Source organism: Electrona antarctica (assembly GCF_951216825.1).
Source record: "Electrona antarctica genome assembly, chromosome: 20".
Lineage (NCBI taxonomy): Eukaryota > Metazoa > Chordata > Actinopteri > Myctophiformes > Myctophidae > Electrona > Electrona antarctica.
Window position 1 is genome coordinate 34,725,014 of NC_136801.1, and position 26,515 is coordinate 34,751,528.

The 26,515-nt window shown below is 42.7% G+C and overlaps 1 protein-coding gene and 1 long non-coding RNA gene across 2 annotated transcripts; one reads left to right on the forward strand and one right to left on the reverse strand.

Moving 5' to 3' along the window:
* Nucleotides 1-1,052: 1,052 nt before the first annotated feature.
* On the forward strand, nucleotides 1,053-1,984 carry LOC306913575. The gene is made up of 2 exons (XR_013788570.1): nucleotides 1,053-1,428; nucleotides 1,467-1,984. It is a non-coding gene; the product is annotated as an uncharacterized lncRNA (long non-coding RNA).
* Nucleotides 1,545-8,964, reverse strand: LOC306913564 (uncharacterized protein). Its single transcript, XM_079490313.1, has 5 exons — nucleotides 8,737-8,964; nucleotides 5,222-5,974; nucleotides 4,962-5,101; nucleotides 4,081-4,193; nucleotides 1,545-2,222 (listed from the first exon to the last, which is right to left on the reverse strand). Exons 1-5 carry the CDS (start codon nucleotides 8,936-8,938, stop codon nucleotides 2,054-2,056), a joined length of 1,377 nt encoding a protein of 458 aa, XP_079346439.1. The 5' UTR covers nucleotides 8,939-8,964; the 3' UTR covers nucleotides 1,545-2,053.
* Between the last annotated feature and the right edge of the window lie 17,551 nt (nucleotides 8,965-26,515).

A 26,515-nucleotide genomic window follows, 5' to 3' on the forward strand; every position in this document is an offset into this window, starting at 1 on the left:
AAACAATTGCCGATCTACAAGCTCGCGATGCAACACTTTACTTTCCTAGATTGACTTGTTTTTCGCCGATTCAGCTGAGTCGGCTGAATCGGACTTGACAACGCTCTGCTCGCTCGCTGGTGCCTCGGTCAAACGTTTGGCGCTTTGTCACATTTGTCCCAAGAAGTCACGGTATGCATTTAAGGCCCAAACTACACCAGCTGCAACTCCTTGCAACTAGTCACAACTCCTTGCAACAAAACAAACCACACCAATGCAGTTGCATGTTGCAAGGAGTTGCATGTCAACCCCATGGTGTGGTTAGGGTTTTAGGGAGTGAGTGTGTGTATTTTCCTCACATCTTTTGCTATTACTCCTCCAGATTCTGTCCAAATATCCCACAAATCGTTACACACTATGCCTATGTGTTCAAGATGGATCTGTCCGATATTTCATATTGCATCCTAATTGGCTAACATTGGCTTTCAAAGTTTGCAGGATTGGCCCATTATGAACAAAACACCTCAAATCATGAACGCAGCTTGTAATTTACGTGAAATTTTTCACGCACTTTCCTACTAGGCTGAGGAATATATCCCACCCTTTTCACATTGGCCTGTTATAGCACCGCCAACAGGTGGACACATTTTTGGAACAAAATGACTCAAATCATTCAAATGCCATTTGAAGAAATGGCACCCTTTTCACATTGGCCTATTATAGCGCCACCAGGAGGCCACAACCTGACCTGCCCTGGTGGAGACCTGTGCCCCGAGAGGCACTTTATCTAGTTATTTATATATTTTAGGGGCCAAGCCCGAAGGGACATTGATCCCTCATTGTATTTGTCTGTTTGTTTCTTCTTCCGCCAAAAATTGCAGTTGGGAAGTTGGGACCTTCTCCTTTGTTCCCCCCATTCCTAAGACATGTGAGAATGGTCCAGTGAAGAAAATAAAATAAAAAAGTCCATTGTGGTGTATGGGATTTTCACCATGAAGGTACTGAAAGACCCACCCACCTCAGACATCAACATTTTGAAAATTGCAAAAATATTATTGTCTGGGTGAAAATCACCAGTGTTTAGTGTTCTAGGGTTAAATTACATTTTTGCATTAGACTGCATGGTCGTCAGTCTACCACTAGATGGCATTAATGCGACATGCTCTTTGCACCAACGTTGCAGGTCTTCAGAGCCAGGGATAAAAATGGACATTAACGGAATAATAACTTTAATTGGATCTATTTTGATTTCAGAGACTTTGTTTAATTTGAACCATGATGTCACAACACTTTACTTGGTGTTTTAATTCCTCAGCTCAATCAAGGCTCAGTAAAATCTCATGATGTAATTGGTTAAGACACGCAACTCATTATAGAATTGTTTTAAATTAATTAAACTCATTATAGATTGGCATTTGTCTTATCATAAATACAACCGTATATCAGAATGTGTTGCATGCTATGTTATGGAAGTGTAATTTGATCAGAATGTGTTGCATTCTATGTTATGAAAGTGTAATTTGATTATACATTTAATAATAGTAATAAGATAAGTATCATTCGTATCACTGTATATCCATGGGAAACTTTATTTATTAAAGACACAAACTTTACATCAAACACCCTAAACCCAAAATAGTGAGAATATCAGATCTACAAGATCACAACTTTCACCACTTCTTCAAATGCGTGCTTATATATTTATTATATCTCTTTGATTTTGTATTTATTTATGCAATTATTTTGAAAATGGTTTGATAATGAAAATAAATATTTTTTCCCCCTTAAAGTAGCTATTAGCAATAATATGTAGGGATGCACGATTAATCTGCTGTTCATAACAAATACATTTTAACACTAGTAATTAGCTGAAATCAATGATATATCAATGTTGGGATATTAACCTGCGGGCCGCATTAAGTGATGGTGGGGGTTGCATGTGGCCTCCAGGCCGCCTGTTGCTGCTGGAATGCTTTTCTAGTCTACTTCATTATAACACGCCCAAGTCATGCAAAAGAAAAAGGAAAACCCCGCCCAGTAAGGAAAAACCCCTCCCATTATGATATGTCAGAACTCAGAAGACGTTGAGTCTTTCACACATCCAGCGTTCTGTGGAGCGTGGTCCACATGGTCTGTCGTTCATCCATCCACCTTGAGTCATATCGGCATGACGGTGGACTGCAGCGCAGTTTTCACCCACACCACCTGACATGTGGTTGCTAGGCTCACCATCTGCCCAGTACCTGTAGATATATAAAAAAAAAAATCACACCCGTGTGAACTGAGTGGTGTAAGGTCTTATATAGACTGATCAGCTGTGGTCTGACGTAATGTCTGACGTAATGAAATCACACCCGTGTGAACTGGGTGACCATAGCAACCATGCTCATTTTTTGATACGAACAGACAGACAGACACGTAAACTAACAAAGCCAGTTGTAAGAGTGGTTTACACCACTCAAAAAGTTCACTCTGTGTGCACTGAGGAACTTTGCATATACACTTACATGCCTGCCTGACACTTTTGGAGCAATATAAAGCTCCTTGTTTTGTGTATTGTATATTTCAAGTTTTTAATGCAGTGGTTTTCAACCTTTTTCATATCAAGGCCCATTATTTATTCAGCCACGGACCACCATTTGATGATCCATGCTGTATTCATGTAGTACCATTATAGAAGATAAATGGCAAACGTTGACATTCCATCGACTTCTTGTGTAATACAGATGTATTACGGCGCATGTTTCCACAAAGAACGCTTCTTACCCTTTTCTGCACAATGAACCCTTTTCTACACTAATTCAAACTTAGCAACGGCCAACTTTAAACGGTTACACGAGCGTTACAGCGGTTGTTTAGTCAGCCGCTTCCATGTTTATCAAGGAAGGTGTGCGCGTGCATGTCGAGTGAACTGAAGTCAGTTGGAAATTTAATTCTACTTTCGACCAGGGGAGGCGCCGGGGATGCGCTAAAGCTTTTCAACTTCCTTGAAAAACATGCTAAACAACCACTGTAACCGTGTAAAGTTGGATTTTCTTGGCCGATGCTAAGTTTGAATTAGTGTAAAACTTTTTTAGCCCTTCACTTTTTGAATTCATTGTGCAGAAAAGGGTAAGAAGCGTTCCTTGTGGAAACATGCGCCATTTATGAACCGCGGTGGGTGTTACGTCATCTCGGAGCTACAGAATGAGCGTAGGGAGAGGGCACATATAGGGCTATAGTTGACTATTCAACTAGTCGACTAGTAAATCCACTAGTTGACCTTGCTGGTACTAGTTGACTTTTTGTAGGCCTCAAGATCAACTAGAATGCTAGATTATAGTCACCAATGTGCACAAATATTATTAAAAAAATATATATATATGTTTTTTTTTTTTTACATAATAGGTAGTTAAACAACTAGTCGACTAGGCAACTAGTCAACTAGTAAAAATCACTTGAAGTGAAAGCAACGGTGGACAAAGTGGTGGAAAGTAACTATCTACATTCACTGAAGTACTGTACAATTTTGAGGTGTTTGTGCTTTACTTGAGTATTTACAATTTCCAATACTTTTACTCCACTACACCTCAGATCCAAATATTGTACTTTTACTCCACATGTACATTTTGTCTACAAGCTCACAATGCGTTTTATTATTAGGCCTATTATTGTTGTTGTTATTATTATTAGTAATTAACCTTAAGTGCTATTACGCCGTGTGGCCACCAGATGGGGTTGGGGCCAGTGCCAGACGTTTTTGGATAACCTCTCCAAAAAGCTACCAGATGTTTACACCAGTTTGAACCGGAACTGAAAGTTGGCTAGCTCACAACAGTCACCTGGGGCCTGTATATTAGCGTGATAGCTTTTTAAAATCATAACTAAGTCAAATTAAGCTCTAATCAAGCGCAGAATATCGCATTTTTTGCAGATGAGCCATTAATGCATATAAAGACGCACAGGATTATTGATCGCGGCCTGGAGCTAGCTAAAAATGCTTGATTATAATCAATCGCACATTAAACAAAACTCGCCTTTACGGCTATGGCAAGCTGGACAGAGTTAAGGTAAGCTTGTCTTTACGGCTACGTCACTTATCCTGTTATAGTAAGGTCTTACGTTGTTGTGCTCAGTGGTGTTCCATCCACCCACTTCCAGGTGCCTTCCTCGTCTTTGTCAGTCAGACCGATCCACAGGATGTCGTTTCTGGAAGACACACTCCCAACAAATTCCTGGACACAAAAACAAACCCTCTCAACAAAGTCCTGCACACAAACAAACTCTCTCAACAAAGTCCTGGACACAAACAAACTCTCAACAAAGTCCTGCACAAACTCTCTCAACAAAGTCCTGGACACAAACAAACTCTCTCAACAAAGTCCTGGACACAAACAAAAAGCTTGTGGTTTCTGAAGTACAACCTGTACACAATGTTGCGCCGGTCTCCCTGATTAAAAACAACGCTAAATTTTTTGCACCTCGACGTTTACAAAGGCTGCCGACTGAGTGTGCATGGAACCGATCCTAGATGCATATCAATGGACCATTGTGTGACCTGTGTAGTTTAGGTGTTAATTAAGCGACATGTGTGTGACGTCTTTAAAACCACCAAAACCAGCAATGCGACACTGACTGTATAGTACGGACTTTCCTGGTTAATATGGATGTCCGATATTACAGGCCGATATTTTGCATAAAAATGTAATTCATTTATCGGTTTAATTAATTAAAATGTCTACCGAATTTATGTTAATGTTTATTTTAATTTGGAAAACCTATAACATTTATGAATGCATCCAACGGGGCATCACAATAAAAGTAGGCATAATGTGTTAATTCCACGACCGCAAATATCGGTATCGGTTGATGTCTGCAACGAAAATTAGTAGTTGGACAATATCGATATCGGATATCGGCAAACCATGCGTATATTCCATTCATGTGCACGCACGCACGCACGCAGGCACACACACACACACACCCACACACACACACCATACCTGCTTTTCCTGGCTGTCTATGATGATCAGGTCGGATTGTCTGTCTCTACAGTCCTGTCTGCTGTCCTCCCAGGATTTGTACTCATTCTCAGCAGAGATGTAATAACACACACCGCCATCAAATGTCATTCCATAGGATTCTAACACAACAAAAATAATTATGTTAGCCACAGTTTTCTTTTTTGGATTTTCTCTACTTAATGACTTGATGAACAATCATGACATAACTTAATGCATAAAAACAGAAATGTCTCACTGACCACACAGCCTCCTCTTCAGGTCCGTACTGTTGCTACAGCTGGTCTGCAACTGGTCGAAACTGGTCTGTAACTGGCCATTCTGGGTATTCAAGTTGTCATATCTTCTCTGACACTGGTAATTCTCTGTAGTCAGGTTGCTGTGGCTGGTCTGCAACTGGTCAAAACTAGTCTGCAACTGGTCATTCTCTGTAGCCAGGTTGTTATGACTGGACTGCAACTGGTCGAAACTAGTCTGCAACTGGTCATTCTCTGTTGTCAGGTTGCTGTGGCTGGTCTGCAACTGGTCAACACTAGTCTGCAACTGGTCATTATCTGTAGTCAGGTTGCTGTGGCTGGTCTGCAACTGGTCAAAACTAGTCTGCAACTGGTCTTTCTCAGTAGTCAGGTTGTTATGGCTGGACTCCAACTGGTCAAAACTAGTCTGCAACTGGTCTTTCTCAGTAGTCAGGTTGTTATGGCTGGACTCCAACTGGTCACAACTAGTCTGCAACTGGTCAAAACTAGTCTGAAACTGGTCATTCTCAGTAGTCATGTTGTTATGGCTGGATTCCAACTGGTCAAAACTAGTCTGCAACTGGTCTCTCTCTGCAGTAAGGCTGTTGTGACTGCTCTGCAAGTGGTCAAAACTAGTCTGCAACTGGTCAAAACTAGTCTGCAACTGGTCAAACATGTTCTGCAACTGGTCTTTCTCGTTCTTCACGTTGTTATGGTTAGTCTGCTGGTCCTGTAGCTGTTCTTTCTTCAATTTACAACCTGTAAGAACAGAAGGAGAATCAATCATAATAACAAGCAGCTATATAGAGGGTATGCGCGTGACATCATCATCATCATACCAGGAAGTTATGCGGGAATGCGTACCGAGTGGCAAAAAACTACTTTCTGGCCTTGACAACCGATACATCCAAACAGAAAAGTCCTATTTCATTGCATGAAATGACTTTAAACATTACATTCACTTTGTCACCTGATCTGCCATTCACTTTATGCATGCGCATACCCTCTATTCACACTACGGGACCTATTTTGCGTGTGGTAATGTGTGGGTGTGTCTTATTTAAGTAATGGCAAATGCTACAAATCGAGGTGCCTCAATGTGGAGTGTGTGGAGTGTTGGACACTGCTGGTTAATTAAGCCATTGCTCGGCCAATTCTCAAGAGATTGTCATAATTCTCCATGTGAAGTGTCTGGTATGTCATTGGGGTGTATCAACTATGATTTGATTATCCCTCCATCAAATGCTATAGGTAGGCTATAGGTTGAAATGTAGCCGAATTATCGGGCGGCGGGCACACGGTAGTGACGGTACGCATGCATGCAGTGGCCAGTCCGTATCAATCCATCCATCTATATCCGCAGGGGTTCTCAACCCGTGGGTCGCGACCCCTCGGGGGGGTCGCCAAATTATTTAAAAAAAAATATATATATATATTTTTTTTTAAATTTTATTTTCACTTTTTTTCAAAAATAGCAGACCTACAAGCTCGTCGCGCGCCACTCGGTGGCGCGCGATGAGCTTGTAGTTCTGCTATTTTTCAATAGCTAAATTATGACAATGCTTAAAACACCAAAAGGGGTTCCCGCCCAAAATGGTTTAAGGTTATTGTAGCAGTCAATTTATATTGGGGTCGGGAGGGGGCGGGGGTCCCGAGACATTGCCAAAGCATTTCCGGGGGTCCCCGGCCAAAAACGTTGAGAACCCCTGCATTAAAGGACCACTTCACCACTTTTTAACCTATCTTCATATAATAGGTCCTCACTAATAATCATGATAAATGGCACTACTCAGTCTGTGTCTCATAGGAGGGCTGTGGGCAGTTTAGAAACAGTCTTCCAGTGACATCATCATTAGGCAGATTATTTTTTAAACAAGATTGTTTTACAAAAATGTTTAGATTTTCATTATCGTGAGAACGATGGCTTCCATTTTCGCATTGCAACTTTTCAGGACTAGAAAGCCTGCAGTTTTTATTAGCTTGTATTCCCCATTGATGATGTCACTGGACGGTTTCTGAACTGCCCACAGCCCTCCTATGAGACACAGACCGAGTAGAAAAAAATTGCGCCATTTTTTCATGATTATTAGTGAGGACCTATTATATGAAGATAGGTTGAAAAGTGGTGAAGTGGTCCTTTAATAATTCTATAAAATACAAAAATAAAGTACTGCTGTCTTGTGTCTAAAACAAAGTGGGGTTCTCTCTACAAACGTGCATCCACTTTCACTTCCCCCTCCAGATATTTTCCCTCCACCGAAAAATATCTGATCTATAAGCTCACAAGTTCACGTCGTAGCACATTTTACCGTCAGTGAGTCAATAGAGCAATTATTTTTTATGTCATGTCCACCTTTACATCTTGGCAAGTTAACTAGCTCAAACCTCAAAACAGTTGTCTTGCACTTTAACGCTATAGAACACAAAACAAAAATCACTAAACACAGCTATGTTTTACCCAATGTAAAATATCCATTACAAAATATTTAGTACAATTTTCACAGAAAAAAAAAAACTAAAAATTGATATCAATTCATGGGGATGGGCCCTATCATAGGGAGGGGGGGGGGGGTATCAGTGAATAATGTGCATTATACCACAGGTCGTTTCGAGGAAGCAATCTGATTGGTTGAAACAGCCTTCTAGCCGTGGGTTAAACCAGCACCATTCACCACCTAATCAAAACAAAGAATTCAGCTGCTGTTTTCCCAGAGCGCTAGCAAACTCGGTGGCTAGGCTAGCTAGTTTCTTGGGACATTTGTGGTCGTAGTGACTACATCTGTCATTAAAACAATATATTCTTTCAGCGATTTTCTTAGTTTTAAGGGTAACTGTTGTATAATTGCAATATTACACTCGAGGGTGTGGGTTAACGTGATTATTGCCACTTCAGTGATGCTTGCGGAACTCGACTTCGTCTCGTTCCTCACCGCATCCCTGTCGTGGCAATAATCACGTTAACCCACACCCTCTCGTGTAATATTGCTTAATTATTTAACAAACTAGACCTGTACGTGCCCGTCGCAGTCGGCCACCGGAACGATGCAACTTGGGAACCTAATGATATACGTCATAGAACCCGAGCCTGATCAGAACCTTTTGTGGTGGTTCTGGAGAACCTTGGGTCCGACCGACTGTGGGGGTGTGGAACGTGTGTGTCGAATGTGAAGTCGGTGGGTCAAACGGTTCTCGAGTTACGTGCATTACAACCGTACACGCACGCACGCACACAGACACGTGGCGCATTTATAGTAGGATATTCCTTAAAAAAACAAATTTTGAAGCTGGGAAAACCATTCTCACCATGTGATAATCCAGTCAAAAAAATAATCCTGTGGGTGTATGGGATTTTCTTATCACTAAACACGGGTGCAATTCACCCAAACACCTCAGACATCGACAACATTAAGAAAAATACACAAATATACAGTAATTGTCCGGGTGAAAATCAGCCGTGTTTAGTGTTCTATAGGTTTAAATCACGCGTTTTGTACAAGCATCAGCATCTCGACCATCCTTACCCGTGTTTTGGTGGTGCTCGTCGCTCAGCTCCACCGCCGTGCCTTGGTCCTGGTGGTGCTCGAAGTCGAAGCTCAGTTCCACCGCCGCCCCGTGGCTCTCTAGATTGTTGACGGTCAGCTGGAGCTGCGCGTCGGCCGGCATGGCCTCGGCCTCGCTCAGGCAGAAGAGGACGAGTAGCAACGCTCTGCAGTAAGCCTCCATGCTGTCTCTCTCTGGGGCAGGACAGCATTTCTTATATAGTCTCCAACTTTTTTTTTTTTTTTCCACATTGTTGAACAACGGAATGCGATGATTTGATTGGCTGAGCGTGGAATGTGATGTACAGTATCTCACAAGTGAGTACACACCCCATCTTTTCATGAGACACTGAAGAAATGACACTTTGATACAATGGGAAGTAGTCAGTGTACAGCTTGGATATTGTGGAATCTCGATGTGTGTGTGTGTCGCCTCGGACGGAGCAGGAGAAAGAACAAAGAAAAACCCGTGATGATGGTCTCATGACATTCGCATTTATTTGTTAAACACGAGAGTCAGGGTCGTAACAGAACATGCATGTGAAAAGTACACGCTGTGGTCTGTCTCTTATTAGCCTCCGGTCCAAATTGAGAATAAGTCGATACAGCCTTGAATGTTGACATTACATGGTATTAAATACTCAAGATTCGCCTCCTCCCAGAAGGTCCCTCCCCTCTCTGGGCATAAACACTTCCTGACTTCTAACCAATGAGGTCCGGCTTCCTGTTAGAGGCGGGCATTTCTAGACAAAAGGCAAGTCTTATGGTAAACATTTGTTCCATTGGTGAAATGAGAATACTTTTAACGGAGCAAGAAATAATACCACAATAATGAATTAAAGGTACAATGAAGATATAAACCTAACGGAAATATATGAACAGAACTATATGAAACTAAACAGAATTATGAAACTAAACAGAAGTATATAAAACTGAACTGACTATATTTAAGAAATGAATGAGCTTGATACATAACACTATATTCCTGAAATACCCTGTGTTAAGAGTACATTTTAGATTAGTTACTGAAGGCACTCATAGTTTAGTAACCAGTCTATATATTCGTTTCCTAGCGTTTATCTTTATTCCATAATAACAGAAGAGTGTTTTAAGACTTTTTAAGAAAGTCAATCCAACTTAGAAATATAGAAAGTTAAAGTCAACATGCATTGACTCAAGCCGAAATAAGATACTGCAGTAAAACTAGCCGTCTGCTTCACACCTTCTGTGGGCTTCAAACAAACTTAGAACAAAGGGATTTGCATCCTGTCCTTGTAAGGTGTTGCTAGCTCAGACGTTAACAATAGCCCCTTTTGGTCATGGTAAATAGGATACTTTACTCATGGTAAATAGGAGTCGTCTAAAATCTCCACTTTACTTCAATGAAACCCCAGTTTGTAGCAGTCTAATTTTATCATTGTATGTCCAGGTAGTTATAATATATGTTTATATGATTCATAATTTACCACAATATCATTTTATTTACCCCTCAATATAACAAAAAAAAACACAGACATTAATTCCAAACTGCTGGCAACAAAAGTGAGTACACCCTTAAGTGAAAATGTTCAAATTGGGCCAAAGTGTTGATATGTTGTGTGGCCACCATTACTTTTTAGTTCACCAGAGCATCACAGGTTGCCACTGGAGTCATCTTCCACTCCTCCATGATGACATCAGGGAGCTGGTGGATGTTAGAGACCTTGCACTCCTCCACCTTCCGTTTGAGGATGATCCAGAGATGCTCAATAGAGCGTCGCAGTCCCACCCCCTACCATGGACCAGGAAATGAATCCCAATGCATTTTTCCCATAGACATTTAAAAAAGTATTTATTTAAAGACGGTTACGCCGCGGACAAAGCTAACTCGAGTCGTGACAACTCATGACAACACAAACAATATTTTGGACCAAACAAATAATTACAAAAAAGAAAAACAACAAGAAAAGTGTTGTAACCTGCCGTTTTTTTCTTTCTTCTAATTATTTGTTCGGCCCAAAAAATTGTGTTTGTTGTCATGATTTGTCACGACTCGAGTTGGCTTTGTCCGCAGAGTAAACGTCTTTAAATAAATACTTTCTGAAATGTCTATGAGGAAAATGAACGGAGAATCATTTCCTGGTCCATGGTAGGGGGCGGGACTGCGACGCTCTATAGGGTTTAGGTCTGGAGACATGCTTGGCCAGTACTTCACCTTTACCCCCAGCTTCTTTAGCAAGGCATTGGTCATCTTGGAGGTCTGTTTGGGTTCATTATCATGTTGGAATACTGCCCTGCGGACCAGTGTCCAAAGGGAGGGGATCATGCTCTGCTTCAGTATGTCATAGTACATGTTGGCATTCATGGCAATGAATTGAGAATATATGAAAGTTTCACTTTTTGAATTATTTTACGGGAGAAAATGAACTTTTACACAATATTCTAATTCATTGAGATGTAGCTGTATATATAGCTTTTATCCAAAGTGCTTTACATAGATTGTGCATTACATTCACCCATTCACACACTCATTCACACACCAATAGTGGTGGAAACCATGCAAGGCACCAACCTGCACATCGGGAGCAGTTAGGGGTTCAGGTGTTGCGAGCATGAGGTACCTGGAAAAAAAGAGACCGAGGTTTACGTGTCTTATGATAAGGAGGTTTTGGGGAACATGACCAAGCAAGAGCTAATGGAGGTAGCCGCCGATAATGGCATCTCAGTGAAGGCGGCAGACCTTAAGCCAGCTGGCTATAATTAGGAAGAACCTGTGCGAACGTGGCAAGTTAACTATGACAACTCGGGGTGCACAAGTGAGTACGTCTGGTAGGTCAGGTGAGGAACCGGAAGCAGCAGCGGAAGGGCCCCTCCCCGGACCCTCCAGACACCCTGGGGAGTCTGGAGTCTTGTGACATGCAGTGTCACAATTGTTTGATGCAGAGATTCCTTGATCAGTGGTGAGACAGACAGACAGACAGACAGACAGACAGACAGACAGACAGACAGACAGACAGACAGACAGTTCATGGGGTGGTGCCAAATTTGCATCAATTTGCAATTTGCGTCACACCTTCCTTGATCACTCATCATGTAGGACTACATATTTGTTTTGACACTCAGGTTGTTATTCAACACATAAGCTTCACTAACTATTGAAGCCACCTTGTTGCCAAACAAACACATATCAGGTAGAACTAGATCTCCTGTCTTGAACTGACACTGTCCTTTGAAAATAATAATTATTATAGTATGGCATGTATATGCATACACCCAAGAGGAGAACAACCTAGCTCTATCCTACGGGGACAGGGGCAGCAGTGGGCGATCGGTTTGCGGAGCGGTCTTGATACCGGAAGGTCGCCAGTTCGTATCCCCGGACCGGCACGTTAAAAGGGCTGAAGTGCCCTTGAGCAAGGCATTGAACCACTACCATGAAATGTTCTATGAGCAGGGCCTGGCTGTAAACAAGTATCTGATGCTTAGTCCAGTTACCCTGGGTAAATATAGTAACTTTGCTTTGCTTTGCTTTGCTTACCTACCCCATTTTGGTAGGGTCCAGCACCGTGTCCAATGAAACCGTGGGGACATGCATAGCCTACTCCTTTTTTAATATACACACTCACTCACCTTTGCAACTAAAAGTGTGTGCGCAACAGTTTCAGGAAAAATTGTCACATTTTTCCGTTTGTCAAGTAGCCCATTGTCGCAGAGCAATGTCTGTCTATGGAGCTCCAACAAAAGTCCTAGCATGACCTTTCTATGGTCATGCTAGGACCACATTTATTATGCGCTCAGAGACCCTCACAGTCTCCGAGTCAGACCGCACCAGTTGGGCTGGGACCTTGAACTCTATAGTAATACCTGGCTTGAACCCTAATGGCCCCTACACACTGTAGGAGTTTTAAAGTTGTCGGCGAGTCATCAGATCGTTATGTATTTCACACTACAGGAGTCTTTTTTTTTTAAATCGACTGTCATTATATCGTTGTGGCTTTACACTAAAGGATTGGTCGCCGATTAGGCATCACGCACTGCAAGAGTTCACCAAGATGCGATCCAGACCCGGTACATAATAGGCTACATCATTTGTTTTTTATTCCAATTCATTTTGACATCTCACGCACGTGCATAGGATATCGTGATACAAGCACGAGACCGACACAGATGCCTCTCTCTCTGATCCGTGCATGCCACACACACAGGAATAGCCAGGCTACACGGCGAAATGTTTGTGACAGGCAGCGTGTGGCTACGGGGCTGCAGCGAGACATGACGTTAAATCTTGATTTTCATGAAATAACTCTCCGTCTCTCTCCGCACGCACACACACATACACACACGCACACACACACACAGAGAGAGAGAGAGCGCACAAGGTCCAAAAGTTTGCCGCTGGGGCAAGCTTTTCCGGGAATCTGGCCGACAGGGCAATCTGCCGCGTGGGTGGAGCTTCATTTCCATCCACCAGCTGTCTAAAAAAACGGAAATGACACAAGACACAGCTTCTTCTGTCCGCGCATGGAATCTAAAGTGTGCTCAGACCCAGACAGTGTCAGTGAGCACAGCTGTCCTGTGCTCTCATTGGCTGTAATACAGGACTTCTCTGGACGCGATCGCCACCCATTTCATACTGTACGATGTCCAGTCGACGACAGAGCCAAATATCAACCCTGCTTGATATTCAGAACCGGTCGGGAAGGCGTGGGCGAGCGCTTTTATCGGCGCTATATCTTCTCGCAGAGCCTTTCACACACAGCGAGCAAAACCTCGGCGATCAAAGCCCGATCTTGCGTCAGATCGGGAGTTTTGTCGGCGAGCGCCAAAAATGGTCCCCGACAGCATAATCGGAGGAAATATCATGCAGTGTGTACGATAAGTTGGGCTGGGACCTTGAACTCTAGTAAGTTGGGCTGGGACCTTGAACTCTAGTAAGTGGGGCCAAGATCTTGAACCCTAGTAAGTTGGGCTGGGACCTTGAACTCTAGTAAGTTGGGCTGGGACCTTGAACTCTAGTAAATGGGGCCAATTAAGACCTTGAACTCTAGTAAGTTGGGCTGGGACCTTGAACTCTAGTAAATTAGTGTGTTTTGGTTCACACCTGAGGCGAGCTTCAAAGGTCATTACACACTGGCGAATTAGCGACGCGATTTATTCGTGCGAATAATTCGCCTTTTTTTAAAACCAATTGAAGTCAATGCAAGCTTCCACATCAGTGGCGAATGTGCGAATGTGCGAAAATGCGACCGTTTTCGCTCTTTATTTGTTCGCTCCGGTGTCGAATTTTGCAGACATTCGCAGGCGAACTGCAACACCTCTGACCAATCAGAATGCAGCCCAAACTGCGTTGCTGTGTATAAACAGCGGCGTACCGTACAATAGCTGTCAACAGAGCAGCAGCCGGTCCGGCTACGCAGGTCGGGATAGCACAGCAGCACACACTGTGTACCCCTCCTAGGCTCCTACAACTCTGTTGGGTGTGTGCGTGCGTGCGTGCATGCGTGTGTGTGTGTGTGTGTGTGTGTGTGTGGACATGGCACATGGGTGTGCTAACAGCAGCGAGCAACGGCCAATGCTGCACATGTGTCTTGACACAGCTGTACTTGACAAAACAATTGATTTGATTGGTCTACTTTTTTATGGTGGGACCATGGCAGCCATTTTCCAAAATGGCCTCCACCTGCTGTTATTTTACAAATTCAGGTTCTAGACCACCTAGGCTCTTCATTCTGGTACAGTGCAGCAGATAACCAAAACAATCGTTCAGTTTGTAATAAAAGCATGACATTTGGTACACATATAGCCAAAGGCATCCCAAAAATAATTGGATGTGGAGGCATCATGGATTTTCAACATGGCACCCATGGCAGCCATTTTTCTTATGAATGATGGATATAATATGATATTTCAGACTCATTTACCATATAGTATTTGGTAAGTGTCTTTTGCACAATTGAAAATTGTCATTGAATATTCAAGATGGCTGCCATTTTTCAAGATGGCAGCCATCACTTGTATGATTGTCTGATATGGGTGATCTCGGTGTCAAATCAGTAATTTTTGAACTTTGGAATTGGCCAGAAGCTTCCTTCTACCTCACAACTGAATATCAACAGGGCATGTGTATAAGCTCAGAAGCCCATACAGCCCACGCAGTCTTTTTCCCGTGGCCAACATGCTTGACACAGTGTCACAACCTGTCAATGCATGGAACACTGGTAGTTTGTGTGCTTTCTCCTGCCATAGCCCTGCTGCAATGTAATGGGCTGCTAAGTATCGGAAATTGCTTATGGTGCTGACTATATGTTCATGACTATGGCGCTATCTCTACAGTAATGACTATGTTGCTGACTCTATGGTATACTGACTATGGTGCTGACTCTGGTGACTCTATGGTATACTGACTATGGTGACTCTATGGTATACTGACTATGGTGCTGACTCATATGGTACTGACTCTGGTACTGACTATATGGTAAGGAGTCAAGGACTATAGTGCTGACTCTATGGTACTGACTATGGTGCCGACTATGGTACTGACTCTATGGTATAAGTGGTGCATGTATATTGCGCCTTTATCCAAGACGTTTTACAGAGATTGTGCTACATTCACCTGTTCACACACACATTCATACACCAATGCCGGAGGAATCCATGCAAGAACCTGCTCACCGGGAGCAATTTGCGGTTCGGTGTCTTGCTCAAGGACACTTCGACATTGACTTTTGGGGGAGCCGGGGATCAAACTCGGGACCTTCCACTTTCCAAATGGACACTCTACCTCCTGAGCCATCTGCTGCCCCTATGGTGCTGATATATGGGTCGTCACACTGTATCAAGCTTTGATGGCCATGTGGGAAAAAGACTGTGGGCTGTATGGGCTGTGTTTCCTGAGATTATACATGTCCTGTTGGAACTGTCGTCAGGCTCAAATGACATAGCACATAATGGCTGTTCACTGCTCCTAGTTGTTATGTAGAGGACGAATCTCACCTATGTGCATACTATATATCACAGCACTCTATCTTTAATGAGTCTTATGAGATAGAAGGAAGCTTCTTAGAAATTCTAAAGTTCCTAATTCAAAATTTGCATCAACAAAAATGTATAATTCGACACAGAGATCATCCATAACTAACCAGTCAGAAAAGATGGTGGCCATTTTGAATTTTCAATGAGAATGTTCAATTATCCCAAAAACACATTCCAAGTACGTATGGCAAATAAATTCAACAAATTGTGTCTGCAATATCATATTACATCCATAACTCATTCAAAAACGGTTATTGCTGGTGGCCATTTTGAAAAAATGGCTGCCATTGGTGCCATGTTGAAAATTCATGATGCCTCCACATCCAAATCTTTTGGGAATGCCTTTGGCTACAAGTGTACCAAATGTCATGCTTTTATCACAAACTAAACAATTCCTTTATATATATTGGAGCTAAGCAGCTGGACTGGTACTATTTAGATTTGTCCTGTGACCATTGGAGCCATTTTTCAAAATGGCCGCCACCTGTTATTTTACAATAACTCAAGTTGTAGACCAACTAGGATCTTGATTCTGGTGACTAATCATACATTTTCAATGATGAGGAATTCAGTGGTATTATTTGTCCTGTGACCATGGCAGCCATTTTTCAAAATGGCCGCCATCTGCTGTTATTTCACCAATAACTCACACTTCGTCTGCCACATGGGGGGCAGCGGACTGACCTCATGCTTCCTTCTATGCATGAGGAGTCCAAGCTGCTTCTTTTCACATGACAGGGGAGAGTTTCCCCGGCCGGACGTAGCGCGTGGAAGGAACACGTTATTCCGACCAGTTCCTTTCCCCTCCACCAGGCGCTCTGGCTAGCCATGGGGAGGTACAGTAGTTTAGAGACCAGGATTACGGCATGTTTTTGTGTTTTTGTGAGGGCTGTAAACAGCTCCATACAATCAGGCGTCTTTCCTGACTCACTGAAGACGGCTGTAGTTAAGCCACTACTTAAGAAAAATAACCTTGATCCCTCTGTGTTGGGAAATTACAGACCAATTTCCAATCTCCCTTTTCTGGGCAAGGTAATAGAAAAAATCATCTTTCTCCAACTAGACATTTTTCTGCAGAACAATAATATACATAATACATTTCAATCCGGTTTCAGAAAAGGGCACAGCACTGAAACGGCACTTGTAAAAGTAATCAATGATCTCAGGGTATCCGCCGACAAGAAACATGTGTCCGTTCTACTACTCCTGGACTTAACGGCCGCTTTCGATACAATTGATCACTCAATTTTAATACAACGTCTCGAGCACTTGATAGGCCTCTCAGGCACGGCCTTATCCTGGTTCTCCTCATACTTATCAGGAAGAAGCTATTTTGTCAGCCTAGCCGACTTTGTATCGGACACGCACAATATTGATTCCGGTATTCCACAGGGCTCAATCCTTGGTCCTCTATTGTTCTCCCTCTATATATTGCCGCTGGGAGAACTCATTAGCGCCCTCGGAGTGAATTACCACTTCTATGCGGACGATACGCAGCTGTATCTTTCCGTAGCCCCTGATGACCCCTCTGCCCTTGACCCACTGCTATCCTGTCTGTCCAACATTAAATGCTGGATGAGTGAGAACTTTCTCCAACTGAACGAGGATAAGACAGAAGTTCTTATAATTGGCTCTAATGAGCAAAAATAATTGATAAAAAATAAACTCGGTAACCTAAATGTAGGAAGTAAGTCGACAGTAAAGAACCTAGGGGTTATTATCGATTCAGATCTGAATTTTAATGCGCACATTAATCAAGCTACCAAGACAGCTTTCTTTCATCTTCGAAACATCGCACGTATAAGAGCATTATGTATCTTTAGATGATGCTAAAACATTGGTCCATGCTTTTGTATTTTCTCGATTAGATTATTGTAATGCCCTCCTCTCAGGCCTGCCAAAGAAATCGACGGATAGACTCCAACTTGTTCAAAATGCGGCTGCTAGAGTGTTAACTAGAACTAAAAGGAGAGAACACATTACTCCAGTTCTAACATCACTGCATTGGCTCCCAGTGGTTTTTAGAATAGATTTTAAAATTCTTTTACTCGTTTATAAATCCCTAAATGGTCTTGCACCTTCGTACCTCCGTGACTGCCTTCCTAGATATGTCCCTAACCGCCCCCTCAGGTCCTCCACTGCTGGCCTGCTTGAAGTGCCTAGGAAGATGTGCACAAAAAGATATGGGTCCTCATTCACAAAGGAGAAATACGCAAGAGTGTAACGGAAGCGGAACGGAAGCGTAAACAGATGCGGGAAATTCCGTCCGATCACGCAACGTTGTTTTGCCGTGCAATTCAAAGAGCGGTGTGTACCACAGGTACGCAGGTGTATGTTGTGAGGTACGCAGGTGAATGCGAGCGGGTGCCAAATGATCGGAAAATCAGCGGATAACTTCATTTGCATTGATCCACGCCCCATTTCACACCATAAAAGGCGTCAAGCATGACTCAGCAGACAGCAGTAAAAAAAACAAAAAAGAAGGCCTTACAGCTCAAACGAAATAGAGGTCCTCCTGACGGAATGCAACAAAATAATGACATTTTCCAGTATAGTGGCTTCACAAATTAAAATTAAAATGATTGCTGGAAAGAATTAGGCTATATTAGGAAATTAAAAGAAAATGATCTGACCATGTCAAGCGCCGGAGCGACGACCACCACCTGCAGTCTCTTTTTTTACATCCATATATACCATTACATTTGTGCGTGATTCTTTATATTGTCTATAGGGCATCAGCAGGGGGTGGCAGGGAGAGATCCCTGCCACCGCTCCGCCACCATGAGACGTACTGGGGTTAAAGGAGCGAACGTTGATGAATGGTGGTCCCCTAGCCTGGTATCCAGCCTGCTTCGCTACGTTCGGCGGATTTTTTTTTCTCTCTTCAAGAGAGAAAAAAAAATCCGCCGAACGTAGCGAAGCAGGCTGGATACCAGGCTAGTGGTCCCCAGCTGATGACCCGTTTAGGCCCACAGAGGTGTTCAGTGAGGTGTCACAGCACACCTGTTCAAAAGGCACTGGAGGAGGTGCGTCAGGCAGAAATGCCCAGCAGGAATACCAACACCTGCATCTGATATGTCTGATATGTATAGCCTACCATTAAACTATATAAATCATTTTCCCAAGCTTACAAAACGGTGAACGCTGCTCCGCACCGCTGCAGCAATGTCAAGCTGACTTACGGTATAAAATGCAGCTTGGCCATTTATTTATTTAAGTTCGGGACCAAGGCAGCAAGCTAGCGTATACTTGGCAATTATATTATAAAGCCTTTTGTTTTCTATTGAACAATTGCTCACTCACACCTTTGCAGAGGTAAAACATATATCCGATATTTGTATCAGAGCTGCATTGATTCATGCGGGGAATAGATTAATATCATCTCACTGTCATCTGTCTGAATGCCATGTGGAGAATGGATTTGTTCTGATCATGGACACGTAGGCATAGGCCTATAGCTATTTAAAATTTCAACCATATACGGCGGGTAGCCTCCTCTTTGTCAGATCTAAGTGCAGGTTCATTTATGATGATGTCGTCATATTAAAATGATTCGCGAATTTCGCGAGACATTTGGCACCAAACTGGATTGATCTCATCAATGTAGTAGCCTACAGCCTAGCTATAAGTTCCCCATATTATAATTAATTAAGGTGCACTGGCTTAAAACTATGACTGGCCGAATTGCACGCGCTGATGCAATAATGTGGACTTGCATGTCTGTGAACCATAGAAATAATCTGTTCTGTCCGGGCCGGGCTCACCGCACCGTTATATTCATTTTCCAATGAATTCGTACAGTGCAGAATGCAGATAAGTGTATGTTCTTATTATAATTGTGAGTTTGTTTTTTAACATGCAGCGCGAGTCCGCGAGAGCCGATCTACAAGCTCACAACGCGTTGCACTGCGAGTAGAAAGCTGTCAAGTGCAGCGCAATCGCGCATGCTAGAAATATCCTAATAAATAAATAAAAAGGTGTCGGGTTTGCAGGGGCAGTTTCTGTATGGGACTCTAGGCTAACCTGCCTCTAGAATGCATGCATTTAGGCATCCAAGTGATACTTGGCTTTTATATAAGCTATCATTTTTGTATGTGTTTTGGACACATGCCTACATATTTTATCTGAGATTTGGGGACTTTTAATTGATTCAGCATGAAGACTAAAGCCTTCTGAATAAATCTACGCAAGCAGTACACGACCCTCTGAGGTGGCGCAGCTTTTAGCGGAGATTCCGACCATCCGACGTCACCGTCAAGTTCACGTTGAAGTTCATGAATTCCCACGTAATGTGGGAATCGACGTAAATGCCTGTCCGCTCACGCTCCGCTCACGTTACGTAACGGTATGAGCGTAAACGCCGTTGTGAATGAGGACCATGGTGAGGCAGCTTTTTGCTTCTACGGCCCAACGGCCTGGAATAAATTACCATTCCAGCTCAGACACGCACCCTCTGTAGACATTTTTAAATCTCAACTCAAGACTCACCTCTTCACTCTTGCTTTTAATTGAGTTTTAATATCTGCGTTCCTACTCTGTCCTGACTGATTTGCTGCATGTTGTGTTTTTATTTATTTTTTCTCTATGTTTTTATACTTTTATTTTGTTCTTTGCCATTGTTCTATCATTTTAACTACTTGACTGTGTTTTATTGTATTCTATTTTTGTGTCCTGCCCTGTGAAGCACTTTGAGCTGCATTTATGTATGAAAGGTGCTATACAAATAAAGTTTATTATATTATTATTATTATTACCTACCCTAGGGGACACAGGGAGAACATGTGAGCATTGTGAGGGTACCTACCCTAGGGGACACGGGGAGAACATGTGAGGGTACCTACCCTAGGGGACACGGGGAGTACATGTGAGGGTACCTGCCCTATGGGACACGGGGAGAACATGTGAGGGTATCTACCATAGGGGACACGGGGAGAACATGTGAGGGTACCTACCCTAGGGGACACGGGGAGAACATGTGAGGGTACCTACCCTAGGGGACACGGGGAGAACATGTGAGGGTACCTACCCTAGGGGACACGGGGAGAACATGTGAGGGTACCTACCCTAGGGGACACGGGGAGAACATGTGAGGGTACCTACCCTAGGGGACACGGGGAGTACATGTGAGGGTACCTACCCTATGGGACACGGGGAGAACATGTGAGGGTATCTACCATATGGGACACAGGGAGAACATGTGAGGGTACCTACCCTAGGGGACACGGGGAGAACATGTGAGGGTACCTACCCTAGGGGACACGGGGAGAACATGCAAACTCCACACAGAAAGGCCCTTTCGCCAACCCCGCCACAGGTATGGGCACTGATGACGGGTGCATACTTAGTTTAGACAGTTTTTGGTTTAGACTAGTCATTGGTTAGACCAGTCATTAGTCCTACAACTACAACCTATCTCAAACCCTCACCCTAAACCTAACCTCCCACGGGGCAGCACACCTAAACCTAACCTTAACCCATGTCTAACCAATGACTAGTCTAAACTAAGTATGCACCCCCTGATGACGCGGAGGAGGGAACACACCCCCAGTGCCCACAGCGTCCCCAGCGGGAATTGAACCCAGGACCTTCTAGCTGTGAGGCGACAGCACTACCGACTGTGCCACCGTGACCCCAGGAGGTGGGCTTTCTGACCTTTGACTCATCCCTTTAGGCACAGTGTTTGACTTCACTGGCATAAGTGTCGAGGGAACGGTCACCACAGCGTAATATAACTCTACCTACTTTGAGTAGGACTCTTTTCCGGTCAACTGGCTTGTCAAGGTAGAGCACCTCAGCAGTGGTGTTCACCTCATACATTTTACCTACTCACCAATACAAAGGCGGCTTGTGTTATTAGAAAGCCTACTTTCCTTATAGTGGATGCACTCTGAGCCCCCCACCACACACGTATAAAATGCACTTTTTGGCCAGAAAGGGAAAAATCTTGTCTATGAGATTTTTTCTTGGCAATATCGGTGGAGGGCACAGTGGCCTTTCTGTCCAAAAAGTGCAATTCATACTTGTGGTGGGGGGCTCAGAGTGTATCCACTAAGGAAAGTAATCTTTCTAATAACACAAGCCGCCTTTGCATTCGTGAGTTGGTCAAACTTTCTTTATATTTCTGCAACAGAGGAGAGGCTGAGGCTGGTCTGCAGTTCATGTGAGGGCAGGAAGACAACAGTCCCATAGCCTTAATGCAACGGCTTCAAAGGACATTAGGGCTATGGACCTGAGTTAAGTATATTAGATACTTAGGTATTGGCCTGTTACGGGTCTCAGGGCTGCTGAGTACCTCATTAACAAAACTGAACTTGAATAAACAGCGTAAATGGAGCCCTTAACAGCGTTAAGGGTTGGGAGAGGGTTGCGGTTAGGTTTAGGTGTGCTGTCCCGTGGGAGGTTAGGTTAGGGTGAGGGTTTGAGATAATTAACATCGGTAGACAACTTGACTGCGTGTGCGTGCGTTTGTTTTGATTTGTGAGTTATCTTGGCACAGTACCATGGGTGTGTACGCATAACAAAACCATGATGCTTCTATGCAACGATTGGTATGAAAAACATAATTGAAGCTGAGAAGGGCCATGCCAGTGTCGGCTATGGGGATTAATGTGGTTGACACGCACTGTAGGAGGAGAAGATGAGTTCAGATATGTACCAGTGCCACTGTCTGCTATTTCGTTTAAAGCTGCATTACACCTCAAGCAGACTGTAATTATGAAACCTTTTAATTCATTGTCTGGTTTGGGTGTTATTTTGTTCATAAAGTGCATGCTATTCTTGTGTGATCCTCAACACAGGATTTGATATATCCAGACTAACATTATTAGTATTGCCTTCACCACCAATAACCATGATAGTACAGCAGCTATCTGCACCCGGGGGCATCACTATGCCAGCTTGTGAATGTGATCGACATTTGCATTAATGTTTTATTTTTGCCACGGACATGCAAAACAAGTGATCAATGATATTACCAGAACACAAATGTATAGCCTACAGTACTAATAGACTCTTGACGTGTCATATATTGTCTACTCTATTCCACTGCGCTACACATTTTAAAATAAGTCACTTATCAAAACTTATTTTTGGGGAAAAGACGATCTACAAGCTCACAACACATTACGGCATGTTGTGACCTTGTAGATCAGCAATTGTCCTTTCTTATCCACTGTATACTGGCAGGTGGCCATCCTGAGACAGGCATTATATGTGGCATAATGCATTGTCCAAGTATATTCCATGTTTGGGATTTCAATAAAATGGTCTTATACAGTAAGTACAGTTGCAGTCCGAGAAAGGGACACTTAGCTGCAAAGGTGAATGGGTGTGCAGTATACTTCATATTAGGTTATTGCAGATGGCCTTTCAGAGGACAGTGTTACTTGGGGACATGAGGAGACAGGAAGTTGTACAAGCTAAACTAATTTTGTGTTTGTCAACGTAGCTTAAATAGTTGGTGTCAGTCCATTAAGTGATTAAGGTGTGGTACTGTACTCTATGTTGATGAGAACACAATGCAATGGAAACGTACCTGAGATTCAAAACAGATAATTAAGTACATGATGAGTGATTCATGAAGGCCATGTCAGGATTTAAAGGAATGCAGTGTCACAATAGTAGTTTGATTTATAGGGTGCCCAACCTTGATCAGAGCTGAGGAGGAGGTCTGTGGATCAGGGAGAAAAACCGTGTCATAGAACTTAAATTAATTGAAAAATTATGTTCATTTGAAGAGTCAGAACTGTATTTGGTAGTCAAAGTTAAATCCAACATTGACCACTTTATTTTTTTATTTTATTTTATTTTATTTTATTTTATTTTATTTTATTTTATTTTATTTATTTATTTATTTATTTATTTATTTATTTATTTATTTATTTATTTATTATTTTATTTTATTTTATTTTATTTTATTTTATTTTATTTTATTTTATTTTATTTTATTTTATTTTATTTTATTTTATTTTATTTTATTTTATTTTATTTTATTTTATTTTATTTTATTTTATTTTATTTTATTTTATTTTTTTATTGGTAGGCTATCTGTCTTGAGAAGCAGGAAGTGATAGATAGATAGATAGATAGATAGATAGATAGATAGATAGATAGATAGATAGATTTTACACAAGTAAGACGCGCGAACGCGGGAAGCGTGACACACAGACAAACAGACCCTATTCTAGCCTTCACATGCACGCACGCACGCACTAGGCTATACTAGGCTGGATCTGGCTGGGGAAGGCTAGAATAGGGTGTACTACGCTGTACTGGACTCTAATAGGCTGTACTAGGCTCTTGTCAGCCCTGTAGGGGGGGATTTGTGGCTGTACTAGGCTATACTAGGCTGGATTGGGCTGGAATAGGCTAGAATAAGGTGTACTAGGCTGTACGGCTCTTGTCAGCCCTGTAGTTCCTCGCACTTGGGAATAACCACTGCGTACACGGGCAATAGTTTTTACAGGTTTGTTATGTTTTGTCTTGTTTTGCTTTTGTTTGTTCTTTGTTTTTCTGTTGTATTTTCATACTTTATAGCTTTTTTGAATATTAAAAGGGCAGGCATTATAAGCTGAGGCTTCTGCCAACACTCCCTTTTGGTCAACAAAAAACCGAATACATTGTATAAGGTGTGTTTATTTTAAATGACCAATAAACTTGAACATATACATACATACATACATACATACATACATACATACATACATACATACATACATACATACATACATACATACATACATACATACATACATACATATACACGTGTACATACATCCATACACACAAACTGAAATTAGGAAAAACACTTGACATATAGATGTGTTTTTAAAAGCGGGCACTGTCTCCGCTTGCCTAAGAGTCTTGGGAGGACCATCTGCCGAGCAGGCGGACGGTGTGGTCCTGGAGGCCTCGGCTGGCGGCGGTGGAGGCGGCGCCGATGCGGAAGGAGTGGCCGGAGAATTTTTACGACGGGTAGCCTGAGGTGGTGAGGATTTGGCGGAGGTGGAGGAGGAACCAGCAGCGGGTGAAAATATACAAATGTTACATGTTTGTAATCATATATGTATCGTAATCGAAATCGCGATTTTTGGATTTGGACGATGACAAAAAAAGAAAATCGAAAATCGTTTTTCCCTTTAACTAGGGCATTTACGGTAAATCTCTCTCGCACTCGCCTGCAGGCTGCCGGGCTACCGTAGTTACTTCCTCCTCTCACTGCCGCGCAGAGAGAAAACCTGAAAGCAGCATTAGCATGTCTGCCACGGGGAGCGATAGGAACGAGGATTTAGTTGCTAAAATAGGCAAGACAATGTCTGTCGTCTGGAAATGGTTCGGCTTCTCCGTTTCAGATGTGGAGCAAATTACTCAGCGTTGTAAAAGTTGTAAAAAGGGGATGCACACGCGCTTTGCACACATCGCTGTGCTTGTATTTGTTTTCCGGGTGCTGGAGCAGGTTGGGACGCTCGTGTTGTTGCTGTCTCTCACAGGCACCGACTTTTTACGGGGACAGGTTTTAGTTCCGACATAGTGGAGGGTCGGTCCCTGTGGGAGACGGCAGCACGAGTGGCTTGTTCCAGCGCCTGGAGTAGAATGGACAGGCATAGCGGCGAGTAGCTCTGGTCCATAGCCCTAATGCTAATTCTACCCTAGCATTAGGGCTATGGACCAGAGCTAAGCAGCGAGTGGGTGCTGGAGAACATGAAGCTTTAATATCAATAGCGTGTCCCGACCTACTGTCCCTTATTATCGTACAGTTGGGTAGTGTACACTGTTTATTTTGCATCGAGGAGCCAATAGCCATGTGTGTCTGACTCTGTGTTTACTGTGTACGTCGCCTCGGCTAAAAACAAAGGGGAAGCCTGTCTTATGTTTCGCCGTACGACCTGTTGCATCAGCGTGCTAAAAAATAGCTGATCTGCAAGCTCACGACACGTCGCCTCCGCAACACGCTGTGAGCTAGTAGATCGGCTATTTTCAGCACGCGTAAAAATGGAGGATGAGACGTTCAGAAACTTTTGCCTTCACAGTACAAGCATCAGCTGTCACAAGTTGAAAAGAGATGTGGCATCATTATTTTTCACATGGCCCATATGACGAGACAGAATCAAAATGGAAAACTAGGCCTACAGATTCAGTGGCATTTCACATTGCAAAAGGGTGCAGGAAGAGTGGGCACCTAAACATTAAATTGGCTATTTATAAGAATGAATTTGGACATATTGTAAACGTTTTCACTTGTTTAATCCCAAAGGGGATTTATCTTTCTTTGTTTAAAAGGATCCCTGGCCAGACAAATATGCCTTAAAACACTATACTTGCCCTCTATAACTAAAAATAAAAACACCTTAAATATTTGTATTTCTTTCATAAAATAAAGTTGGGTAGTGTACACTGTTTATCTTTCACTCAATAGGAACAGCTCCTGTCGCAAGTTGAGGATGTCATATGTCCAGTCCATGTGTTGTCCAGCCCCAGGGAATGTATGGAATGCACATGCTAATAAAAAGTATTTAAATATTGCTTTGATGCTCATATTATTCTTAGGAAGTATTAAGTTGTTTTTATTAGCATATGCATTCTATAGGGCTGGACCACACATGGACATATATCAACCTGCGATGGGAGCAGTCCCTATTGATTGAAATATTCTCTATTTATGAAAGAAATAAAATATTGATATTTTTATTTATTTTTATTCATAGAGGGCAAGTGTAATGTTTTAAGGCATATTTGTCTTGTAGCCAGGGAT

Coding starts and splice junctions, on each gene's coding strand:
- LOC306913564 (XM_079490313.1), bottom strand. CDS start 8,938: ATGGAGGCTTACTGCAGAGCGTTGCTACTCGTCCTCTTCTGCCTGAGC. Junction 4,194..4,961: donor TAGACAGCCAGGAAAAGCAG/GTATGGTGTGTG, acceptor TTTTGTGTCCAG/GAATTTGTTGGGAGTGTGTC. Junction 2,223..4,080: donor ACACCACTGAGCACAACAAC/GTAAGACCTTAC, acceptor ATATATCTACAG/GTACTGGGCAGATGGTGAGC.